Source organism: Caloenas nicobarica, chromosome 8 (assembly GCF_036013445.1).
Source record: "Caloenas nicobarica isolate bCalNic1 chromosome 8, bCalNic1.hap1, whole genome shotgun sequence".
NCBI classification, from domain to species: domain Eukaryota; kingdom Metazoa; phylum Chordata; class Aves; order Columbiformes; family Columbidae; genus Caloenas; species Caloenas nicobarica.
Window position 1 is genome coordinate 20959147 of NC_088252.1, and position 22716 is coordinate 20981862.

At 65.8% G+C, this 22716-nt stretch overlaps 2 protein-coding genes across 5 annotated transcripts; both read left to right on the plus strand.

Moving 5' to 3' along the window:
• Positions 1–132: 132 nt before the first annotated feature.
• On the plus strand, positions 133–7988 carry CHRD (chordin). Of its 2 annotated transcripts, XM_065639673.1 has the most exons (23): positions 133–265; positions 655–758; positions 1268–1394; positions 1807–1953; positions 2035–2152; positions 2927–3023; positions 3125–3266; positions 3341–3487; positions 3978–4060; positions 4149–4296; positions 4395–4501; positions 4584–4700; positions 4786–4942; positions 5029–5270; positions 5354–5467; positions 5720–5932; positions 6022–6115; positions 6258–6314; positions 6419–6522; positions 6702–6804; positions 6931–7085; positions 7258–7351; positions 7514–7988. In XM_065639673.1, exons 1-23 carry the CDS (start codon positions 148–150, stop codon positions 7579–7581), a joined length of 2856 nt encoding a protein of 951 aa, XP_065495745.1. In that variant the 5' UTR covers positions 133–147; the 3' UTR covers positions 7582–7988. The 2 variants fall into 2 exon arrangements, with proteins under 2 accessions (XP_065495745.1, XP_065495746.1); XM_065639674.1 differs by lacking the exons at positions 133–265; positions 655–758 and adding an exon at positions 772–968 and having other exon boundaries at positions 2924–3023.
• Positions 7989–10222: 2234 nt separating this feature from the next.
• Positions 10223–22716, plus strand: CLCN2 (chloride voltage-gated channel 2). 3 transcript variants are annotated; one of them, XM_065639676.1, is made up of 24 exons: positions 10223–10320; positions 14858–15014; positions 15495–15626; positions 15741–15869; positions 16401–16534; positions 16622–16699; positions 16809–16887; positions 17452–17577; positions 17648–17732; positions 17862–17963; positions 18048–18132; positions 18211–18366; positions 18814–18883; positions 19066–19176; positions 19410–19623; positions 19716–19849; positions 19963–20114; positions 20206–20311; positions 20381–20442; positions 20891–20941; positions 21475–21513; positions 21716–21820; positions 21891–21977; positions 22063–22716. In XM_065639676.1, exons 1-24 carry the CDS (start codon positions 10270–10272, stop codon positions 22345–22347), a joined length of 2730 nt encoding a protein of 909 aa, XP_065495748.1. In that variant the 5' UTR covers positions 10223–10269; the 3' UTR covers positions 22348–22716. The 3 variants fall into 3 exon arrangements, with proteins under 3 accessions (XP_065495748.1, XP_065495749.1, XP_065495747.1); XM_065639677.1 differs by having other exon boundaries at positions 20206–20442; XM_065639675.1 differs by lacking the exon at positions 20891–20941.

Sequence of the window (22716 nt, forward strand, 5' to 3'; positions counted from 1 at the left end):
CAGGGCTCGCAGCTCCCGCTTGCCCATGCCGCCGCCTATAAAGCGGAGCCGGGGCCGGCGGCCGGGCAGAGGCGGCGGCAGCGACAGGCAGCGGCCGGCCCCCCCTCCCCGCCCCCGGCCGCCTGCCTGCCCCGGCCGGCCGGCACCATGCGCGCCGCCCTGCTCCTGCTGCTCGCCCTGCTCCTGCCCGGCCGCGCCGCCCGCCCCAAGCTCGCCCTGCCCATCCGGCCCGACACGGACCCGCTGCCCCCCGGGGGGGCGGCAGGTAGGAGCCCCCCCGCTTCCTTCCCCTGCACTCCCCCGCTCCGAGTACCCCCGTCCTATACAAGCCGCTGCCGCGCCCCCACTTCGTGCATCGCGCTTCGTGCACCCCCCTCCCTGCCACTCGCACCCCTGTCTTTGCACTGCATGCCTGCACCCCTCCTTTTCTTGCACCCCGCATCCCGCCCCGGGCCCCCCGGCTGGCCGGGACCGGCACCGGGACCAGCACCGGGAGCTGGACCGGAACCGGGAGCGGGACCGGGAGCGGCCGCCGTGCCCAGCGGGCGACGGGGCGGTGCCGGCTGCTGTCCGGGGCTGCGGCAGGGGGGTGCCCGCGGCCCGGAGGTGACCGGGGGCGCCGGTGGTGGTGGGTGTGTGGGGGGATCTCCGCAGGCTGTGCCTTCGGGGGGCACTTCTACGCCCTGGACGAGACGTGGCACCCGGACCTGGGGGAGCCCTTCGGGATCATGCGCTGCGTAATCTGCCACTGCGAGCCGGTCAGTGCCCCCGCACACCCCCCCGCCCCGGGAACCCCCTTCCCTGGGAGATCCCTCGGGATCCGGTCCTGCTGGGGAGGGGGCTGGCGGCGGGGAAGTCGATCTCCTCATCCAGTACACCATGGAAAAGGGGATCGGGGATCCCGCCAGTGAGCCGGACACCTGGATGTCCCCCCCCTCGCCGCCGCGGCCGTGGGCTGGAGAAGAGAGGTTTAAAGGATCAAGCTTAATTCTTCCTCCCCTTCCTCAGGGACGGCCCCTGGCCCCCTCCTTCCCTTCGAGCAGCCCCCCGAGGCCAGGCCGGGACTGGCGGGGCCGCGCACAGCTGGGCAGGGGGCTGGGGGCCGTGGGGGGGGGACTCGGGCTTGGCTGCCGTACAGGCAGCTGGGGGCTGCGCAAGGTGTCTGGGCCGCCTGCGGGGGCTCCAGCTGGGCCGGGATGGGGGGAGCCGGGCTGTGCCGGGGGGCACACCTTGGCACAGCTCTCTCTGACTCTTCCACCCTCTGCAGCAGAGGAACCGCCGGGGGAAACCAGTGGGGAAGGTGAACTGCAAGAACATGAAGCAGGACTGCCCTGTGCCCACCTGTCCCCGGGCCACGCTGCTGCCCGGCCACTGCTGCCACACCTGCCCCAAAGGTGAGGCCAGCAGGTACCTCCCTATGGGGACCTTCTGTACCCAAAGGGTTCCCCGTGGGCACGGGAAAGGGGGCACTGCGCACATCCCCCCAAAAGGGGCTGCTTGCTTAGTTATGGGGTTTGCCAGTGTCCCCGGAGTGCCCATGAGGTACTGGGCAGGGGGAAGCCCTGATGGGCACACCTGTCCCCAAACCACCCTGGGAGGGGTGCAGAGAAGGTGCACAGGGCTAAGCAATCTGCCTGTCCATCTGCCTGAAACCACCATGTCCCTTGTCACCCCAGCCCAGAACCCCGCAGTGATTTGCAGGGCACATCTTGTTCTACCTTGGGAGGAGGGATCTATTATTGTGTTGAGCTCTTGAACATAAGCAGCCTGGTGCAGTGGTCTCCCCTTGTGTCTGCCCCATACCAGCCTTGCCAGGCCCCCCAGAGAAGAGCCCTGCGCTCCCCTTCGACACCTTTGAGTACTTCCAGGACAAGGAGGATGACCTGGACAAGCCCTACAATGACCGCTCCTACCTCAGCTCCGAGGGGCTGGCCCGTGACGATGCCCGCACAGGTGAGCCACCCACCCAGGTGGGCAGCAGGGGTGCAAGACACCCCCCTGGGCCCCCTGCCATCATCAGCATCCCTTCCCCAGAGTTTGTGGCCTTGCTGACAAGTGGTCCAGAGCCATGGCGTCCCACATCCAGTGCAGTGGCCAAGGCTCGCTTCACCCTGCTGCGTTCCTACCTGCTCTTCTCCATCAGCTACGAGCGGTGAGTCCTGTCCTCTGCCCAGGCAGGCACAGTGGGCACCCACCTGCTAAAGGGGGGGATACGATGACGCTTGCACCTCAGTTTCCTTTTTGACACTCCTCCGCGGTGCCACAGCCTTGCATTGGCAGGGTGAGAGATTTGAGAAGGGAGGTAATGTGCTGGGGTTCAGGGCCAGGTGAGGAGCCAGGATTTCATCACACCCACAGCGCCGCTCCGGCCTCACCCCTTCTCCTCCAGGTCTGGAGCAGGGATGGCCCCAGGGCTCTGCAGAGGACATGGGTGCAGCAGGGCAGAGGCTCCTTGCTGCCCCACGGGCTCTGCTGGCAGGCACTGCTGGGGCACCGTCACTGGGGTCCCTCGTCCTCACCGTACCCTCCCCAGATGCCCGCTGGTGGCTGAGCCTCTCCTCTCCTCTCCCTCCCTCCTTCCCGCTCCAGTTTCTTCTGCTCTTCCTTGCTTCCAGGCCCCTTTGCATAGTAAAGTGGTGACTAATTTCCAGCTCCAACCGGGGGAGCCAAACGGAGCTGAAAATACTCCTAATTTACAGCCAGGCCCGAGCACTCAGCTCCCGGCAGGTCCTGCCCTGCTGCCTTTCCCAGCAGGGACCCCCGTCCTGCTCGGTGCCAGCCTGGCACCAGTCCGGGGCAGGGCAGCCCAGGGGACCCATGCAAGCTGGCACCTGGTGAAACAGCAGGTTTGGGGCCAGCCCAGAGGGTGGTGCCAGGGTAGGGGGTGCTGGTAGGGGGTCCTTGCTCACCTCCTGGGTGCCAGCAGGCTGGGGCGGCCGAGCCGGGTGCGTTTCAGTGACCCCGAGGGCAACGTGCTGTTCGAACACCCCGTGCAGAAGAGCGCTGCCCCCGAGGACGGCATGGTGAGAGGGGCTGGGAGGGCAGGGTGGCATGGTGCCCCTTCTTCCACCTGCCTGGCCATGTGGTGCCCCCTTGCCCCTGCCCACCCTGCCCTCGCCTGCAGCTCTGCGGCATGTGGAGGACCTTGTCCAAGGCCAACGTCCAGCTGCTGCGCGGGGAGCAGCTCCGCGTGTCCCTCATCACCCGGGCGCAGCCCTCTGGAGAGGTCCACGGGCACATCCTCAAGCACCGGGCGCTCTTCGCGGGTAAGGCTGGCTCCTGCATGCCCATCCAGTGGGTGCCCACTGGGATGCCCCTGACACCCCCTGTCCTCACTCAGAGACATTCGGTGCCATCCTGACCTCCGTGGACCCAACGCACCTGGGCGCTGGGGGCATGGCCATGCTGACGCTGAGCGACACTGAGAACAACCTGCACTTCATCCTCATGACTCGGGGGCTGCTGGAGCCTGGCGCTGGGAGTGAGGGTGGGCACGGGCACACTGCGGGGCCTGGCACTGCCCGGGGGGTGCATAGAGCTGGTGGGGGACACATGGCATGTGTGTGGCTTGGGATGTGTGGGTCAGCATCACTGGGGTCAGGGTGGGTGCAGAGGCTGTGCATGGTGGTAGGGGAGTTGAGGTGTGATTTGGGGTGTGCGTGGGTGAGGGGTGTCTACCTATGGGCAGTGTGGGGCTGGGGGGTGCTTGAGGGCACCGGGGGTGTGGTGGTTGGTGTACAGAAGGATGGGTCGGGGTGTGGGTTGTGTGAGGATGTGGGGAATGCAGGGGGAACAGTGAGGATCACAGTGTGTGCAGGGCTTGGGTGCGCAGGACAGGGCAGGGAGATGGCAAGAAAGTGGGGGTCAGATGCAGGAATTTGGGGGACTGCTGTCACAGAGAGTGGGTTTGGAGGGCTAAAGGGACAGTGATGGCAGGTCCCCAGTCCAGTGGGTTCAACCCCCTCTGCCATGCCCAGAATCCCCATGGGTCCCGCTGCGGGTCCGCATCCTGCACCAGGGCCAGATGCTGCGAGAGGTCCATGCCAACATCACCATGGAGGTAAAGCCGTCTGTTCCTCCACATGCCCTGGCAGCCCCAGTGCCCACAATGCCAAGGCTGAGCTGCAGCACTGTGTGTCCCCTGGCAGGACCCCGACTTTGCGGAGGTGCTGAGCGAGATGTCTGCCCACGAGCTGCAGTGGCTGGTGCAAGGGCAGCTCCGCATCGTGGCCGAGACAGAGGGCCAGCACGCACGCCAGCTGGCCGGAACCATCACCACCCGCCGCAGCTGTGACAGTGAGCATGGGCTGGGCACCCTGAGGTGCAGGGGGGTGGCCACGCTCCCCCCACACCGGCCTCACCCTCCCTTCCGTGCCTCTCTCCCTGGGCTGAAGCCATCCAAAGCGTGCTGTGCGGAGCAGACGCCTTGCTGCCAACCAAGACGGGGGCTGTGGGCTCGGCCAAGCTGGTGCTGCATGAGAACGGCACCCTGGAGTACCAGGTAAGTGGGGGACACGCATCTCACGGGGGCTCCCAGCGACATGTCCCCACCCTGGTGCTGCCCCTCAGCACCCTGCCCGCAGGTGCAGGTGGTGGGCACAGCCAGCGAGGTGGTGGGCCTCACACTGGAGACCAAACCCCGGCGGAAGAGCAAAAGGAACATCCTGTTCGACATGACGCCCAGCTACAAGGATGGGCTGGTGAGCACTGGATGGCACTGGGTGGTATGACAAGGGGACCTTGGATGAGTCCCCATCCCAACCCCTGTGGTCCCACCGGTGGCAGGCCCAGGGCACCTGGCAGAGCCCCTCCGCCCGCGATGCCCACATGCTGCTGCAGAACGAGCTCTTCCTCAACGTGGCCACCAAGGACTGGGTGGAGGGCGAGCTGCGGGGCCAGATCATCTCCCTGCCCTACAGCGGGCTGCTTGCTCGCTACACAGGTACCTGGGGGGTACCGAGAGTGGCAACGGGGGGTGGTGGGGCATGCCCCCACCTGCCACCTCCCGTGGCTCCTGTCTATGCGCAGAAATGCCTGTGGCACTGGCGGGGCAGCTGGTGTCCCCCCCGGTGAGCAGCGGGGCGGGGGGCCACGCCTGGCTCTCGCTGGATGAGCACTGCCACCTGCACTACGAGATCTCGGTGGCCGGGCTGGGCCGCCCGGCCGATGGCACCATCAGCGCCCACCTCCACGGGGTGGCCGAGCTGGGCGAGATGGGCGCCCGCCCCCACCAGCACAAGCGCCTGCTCAAGGGTTTCTACAGCACCGAGGTGAGATGGGCACCTGGTGGGGCTCCCCGTGATGGGAACCGGGCCAGCCCTTATGCCCCCGCTGTGACCCTCTCCCCTGGCAGGCTCAGGGGGTGGTGAAGGACCTGGATGCCGACCTGCTACAGCACCTGGCACAGGGCACCGCTTTCCTGCAAGTCAGCACCAAAGCCCACCCTCACGGGGAGATGCGGGGACGGGTAGGTCCCCACCCAGGCAGGGCACCCCTACCCTTCCCCGCCACTGCAGGGTCTCCAGCCAGGTGACACTGCCCGGAGCAGGGTAGCAAGGGGACAGGCTGGGATCATGCCGTCCCGGCAGCCTGGCATGGTGTGTGCTGTGGTCGCGGGTGCTTCTTCCACCAGTCCTGACCATGGAGGGCAGCCGGGTATCGGCATGGGAATGGGGGTCCCTCAGCGGTGCCAACCCTCCTGCTCCTTTTCACTGACCAGGTGTACCTCCCCAACCGGTGCCACGCAGGAGGGACCCGCCTGGCCCCGGGGGAGCCCCTGGGGGAGGCTGAGATCTCTGAGAGCACCAAGACCAGGGACCTGGAGCAGGTGAAGAAGGACCCCAACTCCTGCTTCTTCGAGGGGCAGCACCGGGCACATGGCACCCGCTGGGCACCTGAGTATGACAAGAAGTGCTCCATCTGCAGCTGCCAGGTACAGGCCAGGGTGGGGGGCATGCTGGAGGGGGGCAGCACCCATCAGGAGTGCCCCCCTGCAACAAGCTCCATACCTGCTGCCCCCAGAAGCGCACGGTGATCTGTGACCCCATTCTGTGTCAGCCCCTCAACTGTACCCGCCAGGTGCACCCCGAGGAGCTGTGCTGCCCCATCTGCGAAGGTACCTGGAGGCTGAGGAGGCCCCAGGCAGGGGTCTGGGGGAGCAGGGGTGTTCCCCGTGGGAGCAAGTTGGGGGAGTCCCTCTCTGAGCCTCTGCTGCTGGCACTGTGTGCACGCCCTCATAACATCCCTCTTCCTTGCAGAGAAGAAGATGGGGCAGGAGGAGCTGAGGCTGGAGCGGGCACGGGACAGTAGCGAGGGTGAGTCCCAGCAGGCACAGGCTGAGGGGGCAGCTCTGACCCTTTGGCCTCCCCGGCACCCCCACAGGGGCTGTGCCCACCTCTTCATCCCCTTCCTCTCCTAGGCTGCTACTTTGATGGGGACAAGACATGGCGAGGCTCTGGCACCCGCTGGCACCCCGTGGTGCCTCCCTTTGGCCTCATCAAGTGTGCCATTTGCACCTGCAAGGTGAGCGCAGGTCCCAGCCCCCCTCAGTCCCCTGACCCAGTCTGGTAGCAAGGCTGCCCCAGCACCCATGGGTGCCCTCAGCTGCTGGGCACTGCAGCAGGGGCTCAAACCAGGGGGAAGGGCATGTGCCTTGTACCAATTGCCCTGTGCCCCCTGTGAGTCCCCCCCACTCCCCACAGGGCACCACGGGTGAAGTGCACTGCGAGAAGGTGCAGTGCCCGCGGCTCACCTGTGCCAACCCCGTACGCGCCAGCCCCTCAGACTGCTGCAAGCAGTGCCCAGGTACCTGCACCCCGTCCTGCCTTCTGCTCTTCCGGCAAAACCCACGTGCTGCCCCATGCCACCACTGGCGATGCAGTGGGGTGCCCCCACTGTGGGTGGGCAGCCTCCCAGTGTCCTTTCCTGCAGCCCCTGAGAAGAGTGTCCCCGAGCTGGCTGACACCATGCAGGCAGACGGGCCGCGGGCATGCCGCTTCGGGCGCCGCTGGTACCTCAACAACGAGAGCTGGCACCCCTCCGTGCCCCCCTTCGGAGAAATGAAGTGTATTCTGTGCTGGTGTGTGGTGAGTGTGCCAGGCCTCCGGCAGCACCAGGGGAAGGAGGGTTGCCCCGTGCTCATCCCCAGTGCTTTGGGATGGACAAGCGAGCAGCCTAGGTTGGCACCCTGGGGACCCTCTGCACCCCAAGGAGCCACCAGCCTCACCCCCATGCTCAGCCCTTCTTTCTGTGCTGCAGTCGGGGGAGACGCACTGCCAGCGCCAGGAGTGCCCACCAGCTGCCTGCACCAGCCCCGCCAGGAGGGACAACCCCTGCTGCGCCAAGTGCCGCGGTGAGTGACAGTGCTCGCATGTGGGAACTGCTCCCCAAACACCCTGCGGTGGCCTATGCACCCCGCCCCGCCCCCCTCGGGGGCTAAGCCACAGCAGGGACCAACCCAAGCACCTCCTGGCACCCACTGTGCCCATCTCTCAGCCGTGCTTTGCCCCTACAGCCCCAGACACCCCCCTGGATGCGCGGGAGAAGGTCCACGGTGCCAGGGCGGAGGTGTGGAGCCGCTGAGCAGTGACTGCTGCCTGGAGCGGGGCGACCACGCAGCGAGGCCGGGCGGCCAAAGGGGATCCCCGCCGCCCATCAACCCCACACAGGGTGGGGGCACAAAGGAGCATGGTGGGGTGAACACGGCCAGGTGCCCAGCCTGGGCACCCCATCTTGGCACAGCCACGATGCCAGGGCTGCCCTGCCCGCTTGTGCCAGCGGGCAGTGGCTGAGCTGGCGGGGGCTGGAGCTCCCACCGCGCCCCCTCTCCCTGCCTCCCCAGCCAGCGGGTGCAGCGGGCATCGCACCCGCCTTGTACATAGTGTAAAATCCCTCTGGCCCCTGTCTCACTGTGCCCACCCCGGCTCGGCCGGGCTCGTCACATAATTTATGGTGCCTGTGGATGGGGGTCTCCCGATGTATTTATTAAAACCAGAGCTATTGCCTACCCAGTTCCTCTTCCTAGCAGCAGCAGGCACAGGGCTGCACCCCTGCATCCTGTGCTGGACGCCAGTGGGATTTGCAGGCCCTGACCTTGCTGAGTTTGGGGTTGCACATGCTGGGGGGGCTTGTATTTGGGGGACACAGGGCCAGGGAGCCAGTGCCAGGCTGGGGGCACCCCCAGTGGGCTGTGGGGCGATGCTTGTAGGCTGGGATTGACTGGACCAGTGGTACCAGCCCTGCCTGTGCTCAAGACGGGGGCTGCAGATGCAGCGCTTGGTGACAGTGCCCACTGGCACAGAGACAGCAGGACTCTGTCCCCTGCACCTCTGTGGTGGCACAAAGAGCCCATCTCGGGGACCCAGGCCAGCTGCCGCTTGTGGAGGCTCCTGCCCGCAGCGCCCACAGCCAGCTGGGTGCCCAGTGTTGGCTGTGCCGCACAGCCACCCATATCGGTGCCAGGGCAGACCATGGTACATGCTCTGGGGCAGCGCTCCCCCAGTCACCCCAGTACAACCGCACTGGGCTAAAGCTTCATGGGGCCCATGGGACCCCAGTGCTGCCACCTGCCCCCTTTGGTCTCCAGTGTGGGGGAGTGGGGTACCTCTGGGGACAGCACTGTGTTGTGCTGGGATACACTGGGATGACTGGGACAGCACCAGAGCTATACTGGGCTACACTGGCTCAGTGCCAGTGTTGTAGGGAAAGTAACACTGGGTGCTATTGGGACAGCAGTGAGGCGTACTGCCACACCACCACCACCATAGTGGGACAGTGTCAGCCTGTACTGGGACTGCACCACAGGCCACACTGGGCTAGACTGGAGTAGTGGCAGGGCAATAGGAGGATGGTGCTGGGACATATCAGACTGGCACAGAGCCCTGGGTGTTGAGCTGGGTGTCCTGTCCCATGCATGCCCATGGCCACGCTGGTGCCTGTGCCAGCAGGGTGACAGCACCTGTGGTGGCCTTGCTGTGTGTCAGTGGCCCACGGCTGGGCGCACTGGTGGCAGTGGGCAGAGCGTGTGTCTTGGCACAGGGCTGCCCCTCCGGATGAGTGTCCCGGCTGCTGTGGGGTAGTGCCAGGAGCTGACAAGCGAGGAGGGAGCTCTGCGCCCAGGGACACAATGAGCGGGCAGCCCATTTTTTTGCCTCCCTGCTACAAACCAGTTCATGTCCAGCAATGAACCCTCCCAGGCTGCTGAAGAGCACATCCCAGCCCCCAACCCTGCCGTCATCACCCACCCTTGGGGGTGCCAACGTCAAACCGGAGGGTGGCACCCGGGCGGCGAGAACTAGTCCAGGCGGTGTGAACTAACCTATTCCCAGTCCCGCAGCACCAGCCTGGCAGTGCCACAGCTCCATCTTTCCCTGCAACTGGTCCTTGCCACAGAGGTGCCATGCAGTGCCCCAGGGAAGCTTGGCTCTGCCAGCTGCCCCGGCTGCCCCTGAGCCAGTGGCAGCGGTGAGACAGAGGTCCCAGCGGCCAGCTTGCCATGCCGAAGCGCCTTGCCTGAGGATTGCCGGTACCAAGCTCTGCCCGCGTGCCCCTCCGGAGAGGGCCGAGCCGCTGCTGCCTGGTGGGTTCAGCAGCGAAGAGTGGAGCCCACCTTCCTTCCTAGGGGCTGGCAGCCACGAGGCACTGAGCAGCACCACGGTAAGGACAAGCTCCCTGCCAGCTTTTGGGGTACACCTGGTGAGGGTGCTGGGGTCCTCTGCCACCCGTGGAAATTGATGGGTCCCCATGTGCCCTCACTGCCAAGACCTCAGGCATGCTGCACCCCAAATCTGACCTCCAGCCAGGCATGGCACGAGCCTGGGGAGTGGTTGCCTGCAGTGCCCCCAGCACGGCCCTTCCTGCCCTGCTGCCCACATCCCACCGGGGAGGAACCCCGGGGAGGCAGGGACGGGTGGCAGTGCCAGCCCCACACCAGCGCCTTGTGCCGTGGGAAGAGGGAGCAACGTGTCCCACAGGGAGCTGTACCCGCCGTCACCCCACGCCAGCCTTTCCCCGCTTTCTCCACCCACCGGCTGTCCGCGGGTGCCACCTCAGCTGGGAAACCTGTGGGCAGAGCCCACGGGTGGAAGGGACTCCGCTGCAGGGCAGAGCCCCCCGGCCCGGGTCCCCCTGCTCGGTGCCGGGCGCTGCCGGCGGAGGCGGAGCGCGGCCGGTCCCTCCCCCGGGTAGTGCCCCGGACCCGCCCCGTACGGCCCTGGAGGAGCCGCCGCCGCCGCGGGCACCGGCACCGGCACGGCGAGGAGCGGCGGCACCATGGCCTCCGAGAGCGAGGGGCAGCGGGCGCTGGAGTACGAGCAGACTCTGGTGAGTGCCGCCGGCCCCGGGCACCGCGGGGCAGCGGGGGGCAGCGGGTGCCGGGGGTGCGCGACGGCACGCCGGGGAAAGATGGGCGGTTTGGGGGTGCTGCCCCGCTCGGGGCGGCAGTGCCGACAGCTCCGCGGTGCCGGGTTTGAGGTGCTGTCTCGGGGCTGTGGCTGGGCAAGGCTCCGGGGCAGGGGGGCCACCTCACAGCTCCCCTGATGGCGCAGGAGCCCACCTGAGCCCCCCCCTCCACAGGGCAGGTCTTTTGCACATACATTATCCCCTCCCCCCAAAACCCCTCATCACTGGGGCGGGTGATGCCCACCCTGTGTGGACTCCCATAGGCACCTCCCAGGCACCCTTCACCCCCTGCACTGTGCCTGGCCCCAGCCCTCTGCTCTCAAGATAGCGTATCTCCCCCACCTGCAACCTTAGCCCCATGTTTACAACTCCATCCCCTCTGAGGCCTCCCCGCTGGCACCCGCGTGCCTGGCTGTCCTGGGGGCATCCTCCCTCCCTGCCGTGCCCGCAGCTCCTCTGCTGCCCACAGCCCTCGGACAACCTGGGCAAAGGTGCTTCTCCCTGGCCCCGGCTTGGGAAGGTGCCTGGAGCGCCTCAGCAGACGGGTACTTTGCCCTGGCAAGGGCCTTCAGCCAGGCAGGTGGGGAGGTGGGCAGGGAAGAGGGGGCCTGAGCCGCCGCCAGGCACCCCTGCCCATGGCTGCCTGAGTTTGCTGAGAGCCTGAGTGGGTTGCTGCGAGCGGGGCCGGCCACCCTGAGGCTTGCCCACCCAGAACGTGGGCACGGGGCAGTACTGGGGAGCTGCTGCACCAGGCACCCTCTGCATTGGCTTTCCAAACACCCAAAGCCCTTGTCTGGGGATGCCTCTCGGTGCCTACCCCAAGCCACCCCATCCCTGTCAGGTGCAGAGCGTTGACTGGCCATGGGACCTCTGCCCAGCTTCTCTGTGATCTTATCGGCCCCATGGTGCCTCCCCAGCAAGGCTGAGCCAGGGAGCAGCTGGGAGCATGAAAAGGAGTGCGTGGTGCCGTCCAATGTGAGATGTGGGGGACCCTCGTTCCCCCCAGCACCAGTTTCTTCCCCTCTGTGCTGTGTTCACAGTGGGTGGGCAGAGATGCCGTCCCAGCCGGGCACTGCGGGGCGGAGGAGCCTGTGGGCAGCGCGGGAGGGGAGAGGCACGCCAGGCTGGCATCGGGGCAGCCTTGCACGGTGCCAGCAGACTTTGCCCTCCCTTCCTCCGGGCGGAGTAGCACCCATGCCCTGGGTGCCCCAGGGTGCCCATCCCCATGGCCTCCTCGTGGCCTCTGCGCCACAGCGAGGCTCAGGAAACTGCCTGGGACTTGTGGGTGAGGCTGGGTGCAGGCTCCTGTCCCGCAGTCTCATGCCTGGCTTTTGGGAGCCACCTGGGCACATGCCGGGCAGGAGGGGTGCCCAGCCCTCCCCAGTGCATTTGAGCCACCACTAGCTCATGCCAGCACCTGCCAGGAGGATCAGGATCCAGCCAGAGCCTGGCACAGGCTGGTCTGAGCCTGACGGCCCTGGGGACAGCCCTGGGGACAACTCTCACTGCCCCTGCCCACAGCCAGGACATCACAGCTGGGCTGCAGGGCCGTGCTCAGTCTTCCCCACCCCACATCCTTACCCCCCCAGATTTCACCAGCCGTGGGCTGCCATGGCCACGGTGCCACTGGGGGCTGGCACAGCCCCAGCCTTAAAGGTCCCCCCAGGCCATAGTGTCCCTCCCTGGGGACCGCACGCTGGATGGGTGCCTGTGAGAACCTCTGGCTGTACCAAGGATGCTGGTGTGTGCGCCAGCCCCGGTGCCCCCACATGCCAGACTGCTGTGACGGGGAGCAAAGGGCCCCCAGAGGGGAGATTAGTCTGACAAACTGCCCTTGTTTGCTGCAGAGCTGCTCAGAACGATTAGAGCCCAGCTAAGACAGGCAGCGTGACACCCCCCCCCAGCCTCTGCCTGCACACTGGCAGCCTGGGGAACCCCCTACCCCTCCTGTCTTGAAATAACCCCCCCAGATCGTGGTTTTGGGGTCTCCAGCCGTGTGGAGGTGGGCACCGCTGTCAGGCAACTCGGCGCTATGGGACAGGGTGGCACGGGGACATGGCAGCACCAGATGCCAGCGCCTGCCCCGGGCGCAGCATCACCCAGGCGCAGCGGGCACCGCGGGCTGACAATGCCCAGGGGGCTGCGGCACAGCCGGTGCCCACAGCACAACAGCCAGGGACCGACATAGCAGCCTTGGCCCGTGCCCGTGTCCCCGAGTGCCCCCCGCCAGCCCCCCCCAGCGCCCGTTCCCTGCCTGCCCGGCACTGTGATTGTTCAGCTGCTTCGCGGCAGAGGCCGGAGTCCCGGGGATGTTTGTGTTTCAAAAGGCCTTTGTGGAAAAATAACCCGAACAGGAGGAGGAGGAGGAGGAGGAGGAGGAAGGAGAGAGCCCACCGCCGTCCTTCTCCGACACCCCACAGCCATGCCAGAGCTGGGGGCACAGCAGCTGTGCCTGCCCAGCACGGGACACCCCAGGGGTCCCATGTCCTGCTTGTGGGGCCACGGCACGGGGCAGCGGGGTGGCATAGAGTGACAGGTGGCAGCCTTTTGCTTGCATCCCTGTTGTTGCAAGTGGGATTGGCTGCAAACCGGGGGCAGAGAAGGAGAAAAATTTCTCCCCTGCAACTAGGCTGGACCCGCTGGGGCTGGCAGTCCCACCGAGTGCCCCAGCACTGGGTGGGCAGCATGTTGGTCCCTGGCATGGCCCCAGGAGGTGGGCACCAAGCCGATTCAGGGGTCACTCATCCTGGGGGTGCCTTGGCCCCGGCCAGGGCTGGCCGTGGGGCGGCAGCGGGGCCAGGGGAGGCGGACACTTGGCAGAGAGACAGAACTCCTTGGGGTGCCGTCCCGTTTTGTCTTCCAGAGGAAACAAGCTTTATTCGAAGGGAGCCTTTGAAAGCCAGGACCCGTGCAGGGCCAGGGTCCTCCTCTGGCAGCTGATGCTGGATCTGCCTCCCACGAGGTGACAGTGCTGGCATCTCTGCCTGGCTCGTGCCTTCCCCCCAGCAAATTTCCCCCCAGGAGCCGCTGAGCAGGAGCATTGCGGGGAAATCTGTGATAGGAGCGGGTCAGCTATGGAAATGAACGTGTCCCCCCCTTCCTCGCCTGCCTCCCCACCCTCCCTCCCGCTGCTGAGCACAACCTGGGTATTAGACAGCAGAGAATCCACCCGGCGCCGTTCTGGCTGCTTTCTGCTCCCTGCCAAAGGGACCTGGACAGGAGCGATGCCCTGTGAGAAATGCACCTTCACACTGTCCCCACAGGGAGCTGGCACATGCCAGCAGGCCAGGGGTTGTGAACAGGACCCAGGCGTCCGGGATGGTCACTGCTGCCGGCAGCTGAGACTAGGCTGCCCACGTGCCAAGCATGGTGCCCACCCATGGTGTCACCCCTCCACCAAACGCCGGCACGGGCCATGCTGGGGAGGAGAAGGGTGGCTGTGCCCCGGCTGGGCGGCCACGTGCTGGGCTGGCACAGCACGGCGAGTGTGCGTGCCATCGGCATGGGGCTCACGTCGCCCCGATGTGGGAGCCTGGCAGGGTCTCCGTGGCCCTGAAGCCTCCCTTTGTGCCGGGCCAACCTCTGGCACTTGGCATTCAGGTCATGCCGGGGGGAGCGAGGCGGAAACCAAGCAACCAAGTCCTTGGCAGTGCCCACGAGCGCGGGACAAATGCCCCCGGCTCAGCGGGGAGGATGGGCACAAAGAGCTCTTGACCGGCACGGGGGTCAGTGCCAGGGCCAGCCCCCGCCAGGGCCAGGCCATGTGCCATGGCCACGCAGGAGGCACCTGAGGAGGAAGGGGTGCCCCCTACGTGAGCATGGAGCCCCTTGCACCCCTTTGCTCCCCAAAGCCCCTCCTCCCAGCCTAGGGACCACCCCATGCTGTGCCCCCCCTCTCTGTGGGGCTGGGGTCCTGCCCCCCACCGCCCTCCTGCCTCCATGCTGCCAGCTGAGACCGGTTAACTCATGGCACGCGTGCCGTGCCAAGGCTGCCTCCCAGGGGACATCCAGCCCTGCTTTTAGTGATGCCAGCACAACCCCAGTACCAGCCCTCAGAGAGTTTCCTGGCCAGGCTGGCCATGTTCCCATCGCCAGAGGCCCTTCCCCACCCTCCACCAGCCCAGCCCAGCGCTCGGGGCACCTGGGCAGGGCCGGGGACTGGTACTGGCGGTGCCAACTGCCTGTGCTGGGTACGTGGGTGAAACAATCGTCATCAGTCCCAAAGCACCTTATCTGCCTGGCCCCTTCCCACACCCCTGTGGGTGTCTGGGGACCGCAAAGGCACCACCACCCCTTCCCCTAGGGGTGCCATGGCCACCTGTCACGTTGCCTGGCACCCCCTGGTGCCGGGAGGCCATGTCACTGTGCCCACTGCTTCTGTGCCTCAGTTTCTCCACTTGGGTGTGGGAGCCAAGCTGCCAGCACCCCATTATGCCCTTGTCCCCTCCTTCTCCTCCAGATGTATGGGCGCTACACACAGGACTTGGGCACCTTTGCCAAGGACGAGGCCGCCCGGTTGCGGCTGCAGCAGGGACAGGGGGAGGGGGACACCCTCCGGCCCCGCCGCCCGTCCGAGCTGCTGGAGTACACCAAGGGCCGCTGTGCCCCTTGCCGCGGTAAGGGCCACTGGGGACAGGGACATGGGGGGACACCGGTGGGCACAGCCCCACGGCAGCATGTGGTCTGGGCACAGCTGCCCACTCTGCCGTGGTGACAGTGGGTAGAGTTTCTCCGGCTGTCACAGGACACCGGCGCCGAGGACAATGCCACCTGCCCGCCGGGCAGCGGGGACACAATGACCCAAAATAGCCAGGCACACCGCAGGGACCGGGGGGCCCCTGGCCCCTATGCCTGGGGCCATGCCGGGGCGGCCGTGCTGGCGGGAGGTGCGTGCCCAGCAATGCCACGTGCTGCTGTGTACAGACAGAGCCCACGGATGGCTGCAGTGTGGCTGTGAGGGCTCGGCACAGTGGTGCCGGCAGTGCGGGGTCGGTGCCGCTGGTTGTGAGCGCTCGTGTCCCTGCCAGCCTGGCCCTGCCACCCCGGTGTGCCTATCCCCGGGGCGCCCGACCCTAAGCCTGCCCTTGTGCCCGCAGTCTGTGCCTTGCAGTGCCAGCGGTTCCTCATCTCCAAGGTGGGCGAAGACTGGATCTTCCTCATCCTCCTGGGGCTGGTCATGGCGCTGGTCAGCTGGGCCATGGACTTCGCCATCGCCACCTGCCTCCAAGGTGAGTGGGCACTGGGGGGGTGCCGGGGCCATGGCGAGGCATGGGGTGGCAATGTCACAGGGCCGTGCCATGCCCTTTGCCACCCATGACCCACCTGACTGGCTGTGCCCACAGCTCAGAAGTGGATGTATGGGGGCCTGGACACCAACGTGCTGCTGCAGTACCTGGCCTGGGTCACCTACCCAATCGTCCTCATCACCTTCTCGGCTGGCTTCACGCAGATCCTCGCCCCCCAGGCCGTGGGTAGGGCACCAGGGGAGCTGCCTGCACCCTAACAGGGTGTCTCCTTCTTGGGGCTGTGGGTGTCCTCTTGGGCTATGGGGGTCCTGAAGTTCTTCCAAGGGCTATGGGCTGATCTTTAGAGGGTCTTCTGCAAGCTATGGTGTGGATGACCCCTCTGGGCTATAAGGTTGAGGGTCTACCTAGGGCTATAGCCTAGTCTTCAGAGAGTCTCTTGGGGACTATGGAGTGGATGTCTTCCTGGGATATGGGGCCAGAGGTCTTGGAGGTCTTCTTAGGGCTAAGAGCTGGTCTTCAGAGAGTCTCCTGAGGGCTATGGGATTGGGATCCCTGCAGGGCTAAGGACTGAGCTGTCCTTAAGTGGCCATGGGGCTGTTCCTGCCGACTGTTCTGTGGGGAGAGGTATCTCTGGGGTCTCCCTATGGCAGTGTAGTGTGGCAGAGTGCCAAGGATCCCCCCCCAGAACTGTGGTGCAAGGGCTCCCCAGTGTCCCCCCTACACTGCTGTGGGTCAGGGCTGTCCCTGCGGTGCCAGGCTCAGGGATCCCTGAGATGAAGACCATCCTGCGGGGTGTCGTGCTGAAGGAGTACCTCACCTTCAAGACCTTTGTGGCCAAGGTGATCGGGCTGACATGTGCCCTGGGCAGCGGCATGCCCCTGGGCAAGGAGGTGAGGACAGTGCCTGGGACAGGACGGGCAGGGGGCTGGCAGGGGAGGGGGATGGCACCATCCTCAGCCCCTCTGCTGTCCCCACAGGGTCCCTTTGTCCACATTGCCAGCATGTGCGCAGCCCTGCTCAGCCGCTTTCTCTCCCTCTTCGGAGGCATCTACGAGGTGAGCAGGGTGGGCTGGCCCCGGGCAGCTGTGCCTGTGCTCCCCAGCAGGGTTGACGGCAGTTGGGGCAGGGGGGTCCAGCGTTCATTCACCCCTGGCTCGCCTGCAGAATGAGGCGAGGAAGATCGAAATGCTGGCGGCTGCCTGTGCTGTCGGTGTCGGCTGCTGCTTTGCTGCCCCCATCGGAGGTAGGGTCACCCCGGGCCCCCGGACCCCCACGCACAGGGGTCCACCCAGCGAGGGGGGCAGGACCCCAGGATGGCTGGCATGGGAGAGGGCACAGGGAGGAGGGAGGGGGGAATGAATGGGCACCATCCTCCCCAAGGTGTAACGTCCTCTCTGCTCTGTCCTCTCCCCTGCCGCCCTGCGCTCCAGGGAGCTCCCCGCTCCGGCCCCGCTGACCCTGCCCGTAGGTTGGTGACGTGTCTAACCCTTTCCTTGCCCTCTGCCTGCTGCGCTGCCCTGTCCGTCTCTACGTCTATCTGTGTGTGCCCCCCCATCCCAGTGCCACCCGCCACAGCTCTGCTTGTGTCCTCACGCTACCCTCTCGCTCGCGCCGACTGCTCCTCCAGCCGTGGACCGGCCATACGCTTTGCCAGGGAAGCCCTTGAACCAGCCCACAGTGTGTCTGTAGGGCTGGCCAGACCCCCGTGGGCCGTGCATGAGTGTGGGCTCGGGGTGGGAAGCATGCCAGGCACCGCGGGCCTGCCTGGGTTTCGCCGCCTCCCTCGTGCGCTTCCCCTTGGTGCCAGGCGTCCTCTTCAGCATCGAGGTCACCTCCACCTTCTTCGCCGTCCGCAACTACTGGCGCGGCTTCTTCGCTGCCACCTTCAGCGCCTTCATCTTCCGTGTCCTCGCCGTCTGGAACAAGGATGAAGGTACCTCCAGCAGGGTGGGGGGCATGGGGGCCCCCCTGCGTGGCCCTGCTGACCCCTGCCGCCCCCCCAGAGACAATCACAGCGCTGTTCAAGACCCGTTTCCGCCTTGACTTCCCCTTCGACCTGCAGGAGCTGCCCGCCTTCGCTGTCATCGGGTGAGTGCAGCCGCCCTGGCGCCCGTCTTGTGGCCCTGGAGCGGCAGCGGTAGTGCTGGTGGTGCTGGCGGTGGCAGTGCTGGTGGTGGCAGTGGCGGTGCTGGGTGCTCACCCCTTGCCTCTGCCCAGGATCGCCAGCGGCTTTGGGGGTGCACTCTTCGTCTACCTCAACCGCAAGATCGTGCAGTTCATGCGCCGCCAGAAGACCATCAACCGCTTCCTCATGAAGAAGTAGGTGCCTGCCGGTCCCTGGAACTGGGGTGGTGGAGCCGGGACTGCACCGACATCACCTCCCGCCCCATGCCACCCTGCCAGGCGCCTGCTCTTCCCTGCCCTGGTGACACTGCTCATCTCCACACTGACCTTCCCGCCCGGCTTCGGACAGTTTATGGCCGGCCAGGTACCTGCCATGGGGTGACACACCGGTTCCCCACCCTGGGGCCACCACCAGCCCTGGCTGAACCCTGTCCCTTGCCAGCTCACCCAGAAAGACACCCTGGTGACACTCTTTGACAACCAGACATGGGCCAAGCAGGAGCTCAGTGACGAGTTTGAATATTTGGGCATCTTGGAGGCCTGGTGCCACCCCCGCTCCAACGTCTTTGTCACCCTTGTCATCTTCATCATAATGAAGGTGGGTGCCTCCAGCCATGCCAGCCCTGGCGTGCCACCAGGACGCTCTAGGGAAGGGCTCTGGGTTGCCACCAGGGTGGTTGCCAGCAAGATGGCACTGAGAGGCACTGGGTGGCTGCTCTCAGAGGCCACCAAGGTGTTGGCTGGGTGCTGCCAACATGCCATCAATGGGATCTTGGCCAGGAGCCACCAAGGTGCCAGCAGGAGGTGCTGGCCAGGTGCCACCAGAGAGGTTCTGGCTGGGTACTCCCAGGTGCCACCGGGGTGGTGCTTGCCAGGTGCCACCGGGGTGGTGCTGGCAGGGTGCTCCTGGGTGGATAGGGGCTGCCCCATGGCACAGCACAGTGCCCATGTGCTGTCCCATGGCAGCCAGCTGTGAGGCACAGCTGGGCCAGGAGCAGAGCTGGGCCAGGGGGGAGACTAGTGGCTGCCTGTGTCCCCTGTGCAGTTCTGGATGTCAGCACTGGCCACCACCATCCCAGTGCCCTGTGGAGCCTTCATGCCTGTCTTTGTCATCGGTAAGAGCCCGCACCCCACATGGTCATGGCAGGAGGAGAGACCTGCCTGCCAACCCATGCAGGGGCACCCTTCAGTGTCCCCAGGTGTCCCCTTAACTGAGAGGGAAAGGGCAGAGCAGGGGGCGCATGGCTGGGTGCCAGAAGAGCCCCTGCGCCCACTCCCAGCCTCTCTTTGCGGGCAGGAGCAGCCTTTGGGCGCCTGGTGGGGGAGAGCATGGCAGCCTGGTTCCCCGATGGCATCCACACCGACAGCAACACCTACCGCATCCTGCCGGGGGGCTACGCTGTGGTGGGTAAGTACCGGGCTGGCATGGGGACACCATGGTGGGCATCACTTGGAGATGCTCCAAAGGAGCGGGTGGGTTCCCCAGGGCTGAGGTGTTATCCCCAGGGACTGGGCATGATCTCACCATTGAGGATGTCCCCAGGAGGTCCCAAAGGCTCAGGGTGTGGTGGATGGGTTGAGGACCCAGCCCCGCAAGCAGCACCTGACAGCAGCCCCTGTGTCTCCTGGGGACGGGCACAGGGGCGGCCGCGCTGTCAGGTGCTGTCACCCACACCGTGTCCACGGCTGTCATCGTCTTTGAGCTGACGGGGCAGATCTCACACATCCTGCCTGTCATGATTGCCGTCATTCTGGCCAACACCGTGGCCCAGAGCCTCCAACCCTCCCTCTACGACAGCATCATCCGCATCAAGAAGCTGCCCTATCTCCCTGAGCTGGGCTGGGGTCACCACGAGTGAGTGTGTGTCCCCTGCCCTGTCCCCAACCCCCTCAGCAGGCACAAGGGGCCAGCATCACCCTGAGCCCACCATTACCCACCCCGGGTAGCAAATACAATGTGCGGGTGGAGGACATCATGGTGCGGGACATTCGCTACGTCTCCCTCAACTGCAAGTACCGGGACCTGCAGCAAGTCCTGCAGAGCACCAAGATGAAGAACCTGCCGCTGGTGGAGTCAGCTGGTGAGATGCAGGCAGGGGGTTGTGCCGGTGCCTGCCCAGGCTGTGGGAGCGCTGGGATGGGGATGGAGAAGGGGCTGTCGGGAACCAACACGGCCCCTCGCTGCTGCTGGCAGAGTCCATGATCCTGCTGGGCTCCATCGAGCGGGCGCAGGTGGGGGCCCTGCTCAGCCAACAGCTCAGCCCCCAGCGCCGGCTCCAGGCCCTGCGGCAGAAGGCGCTGGCCGAGGACGAGCACCGGCTCTCTGATGCCAGCATCCGCTTCCAGGTGAGGGGGGCAGCCTGCCCAGGGGAAGAGAAGGGATGCCCAGCCAGGGTGCCCCACACCCCCGTGCCCCCACCACCCCGTCCCCCCACAGATCAGCACGGAGGCCTCCTCAAGTACCCCTGCCCGCATCACCCCCCGCAAGCCCCTGAAGCCGGCACTGAAGCGGGTGCCCAGCAGTCTGGTTGAGCCCCCCCCGGGTGAGTCTGTGCCTGCCACCCCCAGCCTCTGCCTGCACTCCCTCGCTGACACCCCCTCCCTGCCCACAGCCGACACCGGCATTGCCCTCAGGAGCCTCTTCTGTGCCAACACCACTGCAGAGCCCACCGAGGTCAGTGCCCACCCCTGCCTGGACCTTTTGACTCACTATCATCCTTTCCCATCACTCCCATCCCTTTTCATCTCTTCCCAACCCTGCCCACCCCTCTCATCCCTGCCCATCGCTTTCCATCCCCGCTTCCTACTCCTGCCCACCTCTGCCCATTCTCACTCCATCCCTTTCCGTCTCTGGCCATCCCTACTTCTCCCTTTCCTTCCCTGCTCCTTCCTGCCCACCCTGCTCATTCATTCCTGCCTTTCCCTGCTCATCCCTGCCCACTCCTACTCATCGCCGCCCATCACTTTCCATCCCTTCTCATCCATGCCCATCCCTTTCCACCTCTTTCTAGTCCTGCCCATTCCCATCCCATCCCATCCCTACATGTCCCTTCCCTGCCCGTCCTTGCCTGTGGCACCACCCACCATGCCCTAACGTCGCTGTCTCTCCCACCCGGTGCCAGGCGCAGGGCACGGCCTATCGCAAGGCCAAACACGTCCGTATTTCCATCACGGTAAGCTGCAGCCAGTCACAGGCTTGGCACAGCTTCTCTCAACCAATTTGAGCCCAGCATGGATTCTCTGAACCAATCAGGGGCCTGGCAAGATTCCACTTGGCCAATCGTGTTTGGTGTGTGTCTGTGCAGCCAATCTCAGACCGCCCCAATTCTGCTCAGCCAATCACAGTGTGTGTCTTCCCAATTCCAAACCTTTGTGGCCAATCGTAGTGTGACCCAGAGCCTCTCGGCCAGTCACAGCCATGAGATTTGCCCCACTTTGCTCAGCCAATCATGGCACAGTCTGCATTCTTTCCACCAATCACAAACCTGGCTTGTCCTACCTTGACCAATCATGGTGTGACCTATGTCCTCTTAACCAATCGTGTGTGCGCCCTGCCCAAAGCCTACCCACGGTGCTGCCTGCACTCTGCCTGCACGTGCTGCCCACACCCTACCCAAGCTCCGCTGCCTGCACCCTGCCTGCAGCTGGCATGCAGCTGGCATGCAGGTGTGCTGCCTGCTGCCGCTCACACTCACCTCTTTTGCAGGAGGACATGTTTCTGGGTGACAAGATGACCCCGGAGGAGGTGAGGGGGTGGGCAGTGGCAGACAGGACCCCTCTGCCCAGGACATCCCAAGGGGATGCTGAGGCATGAGGTGGGCAGGGAATGGAGGGATGATGCCGATGTCCCCATAACACTGGCTGCAGGGAAGGCGGGGATGGCCTTGGCTGACACCCTGGGGGCTGCGCCCCCTCACCCTGCCCCATGGCATGTGTTTGCCCTCCAGATCCTGGAGTGGGAGGAGCAGCAGCTGGACCAGCTGGTGGATTTCAGCAGCGCCAAGATCGACCCCGCACCATTCCAGCTGGTGGAGCACACCTCACTGCACAAGGTGCACCCACACCCCTCCAGACCCTCCCCAGAACCCCCAGACCTCCAACTCAGCCCTCCTCTTCCTGCAGACCCACACCGTCTTCTCGCTGCTGGGCCTGGACCACGCGTACGTCACCAGCATCGGACGCCTGGTGGGCATGGTGTCCCTCAAGGAGGTGAGCGGGGCCGACGGTGGGGTTGGAGGGGCACAGGGTGGGGGGCACCCAGAACCACCTGCTCACAGGTTTGGGGTGCCTGCAGCTGCGCAAGGCCATCGAGGGCTCACTGACGGCCAAGGGGGTGAAGGTGCGCCCACCGCTCGCCAGCTTCCGCGACAGCATCGCCAGCATCAGCGAGCCCGACACCACCGCCCTGCGTCAGCTCTGGGACCGCCACCAGCACCATCCCATGCCCCGCGAGGCCGGACCCGGGGACGATGGTGAGGAAGATGCCCCCAAGGGCGAGGGAGACACGGTCCCCCCCGTGTCCCCAGGTGTCACAGGGGCTCCCAGCAGGTGTTGGGGGATGCCCACAGGCTTGGCATAGGGGAGGGCACCCTCAATCCAGTGCCACTGCCCCCACCCTTTGCTGGGGGCTGGCAAGGTGCCCCCCAGCCTGCCCATGCCACCCGCCTCCTTGCCAGCTCTTGGGGCTTCCCAGTTCACTACCTCTGCCCCCCCAGCCCTGTTGCCCCCCGGCATGGCCACTGCTCTCACCCTCCTCCCAACAGGCACCCAAATGTCCCTGCTTGGGGTGGCACTTGGGGCAGAGTGTCATTGGATCAGGGTGCCCACGGGGACACAAGTGGGTACTGTCCCCCTCCCCAGTGCCTCGTGGCTGGGAAGCAGGATCCTGCTGCCTCTCCACTGTGTGCCCCACCCCTGTGTAAATACAGAGATTTTTATATTAATTTAA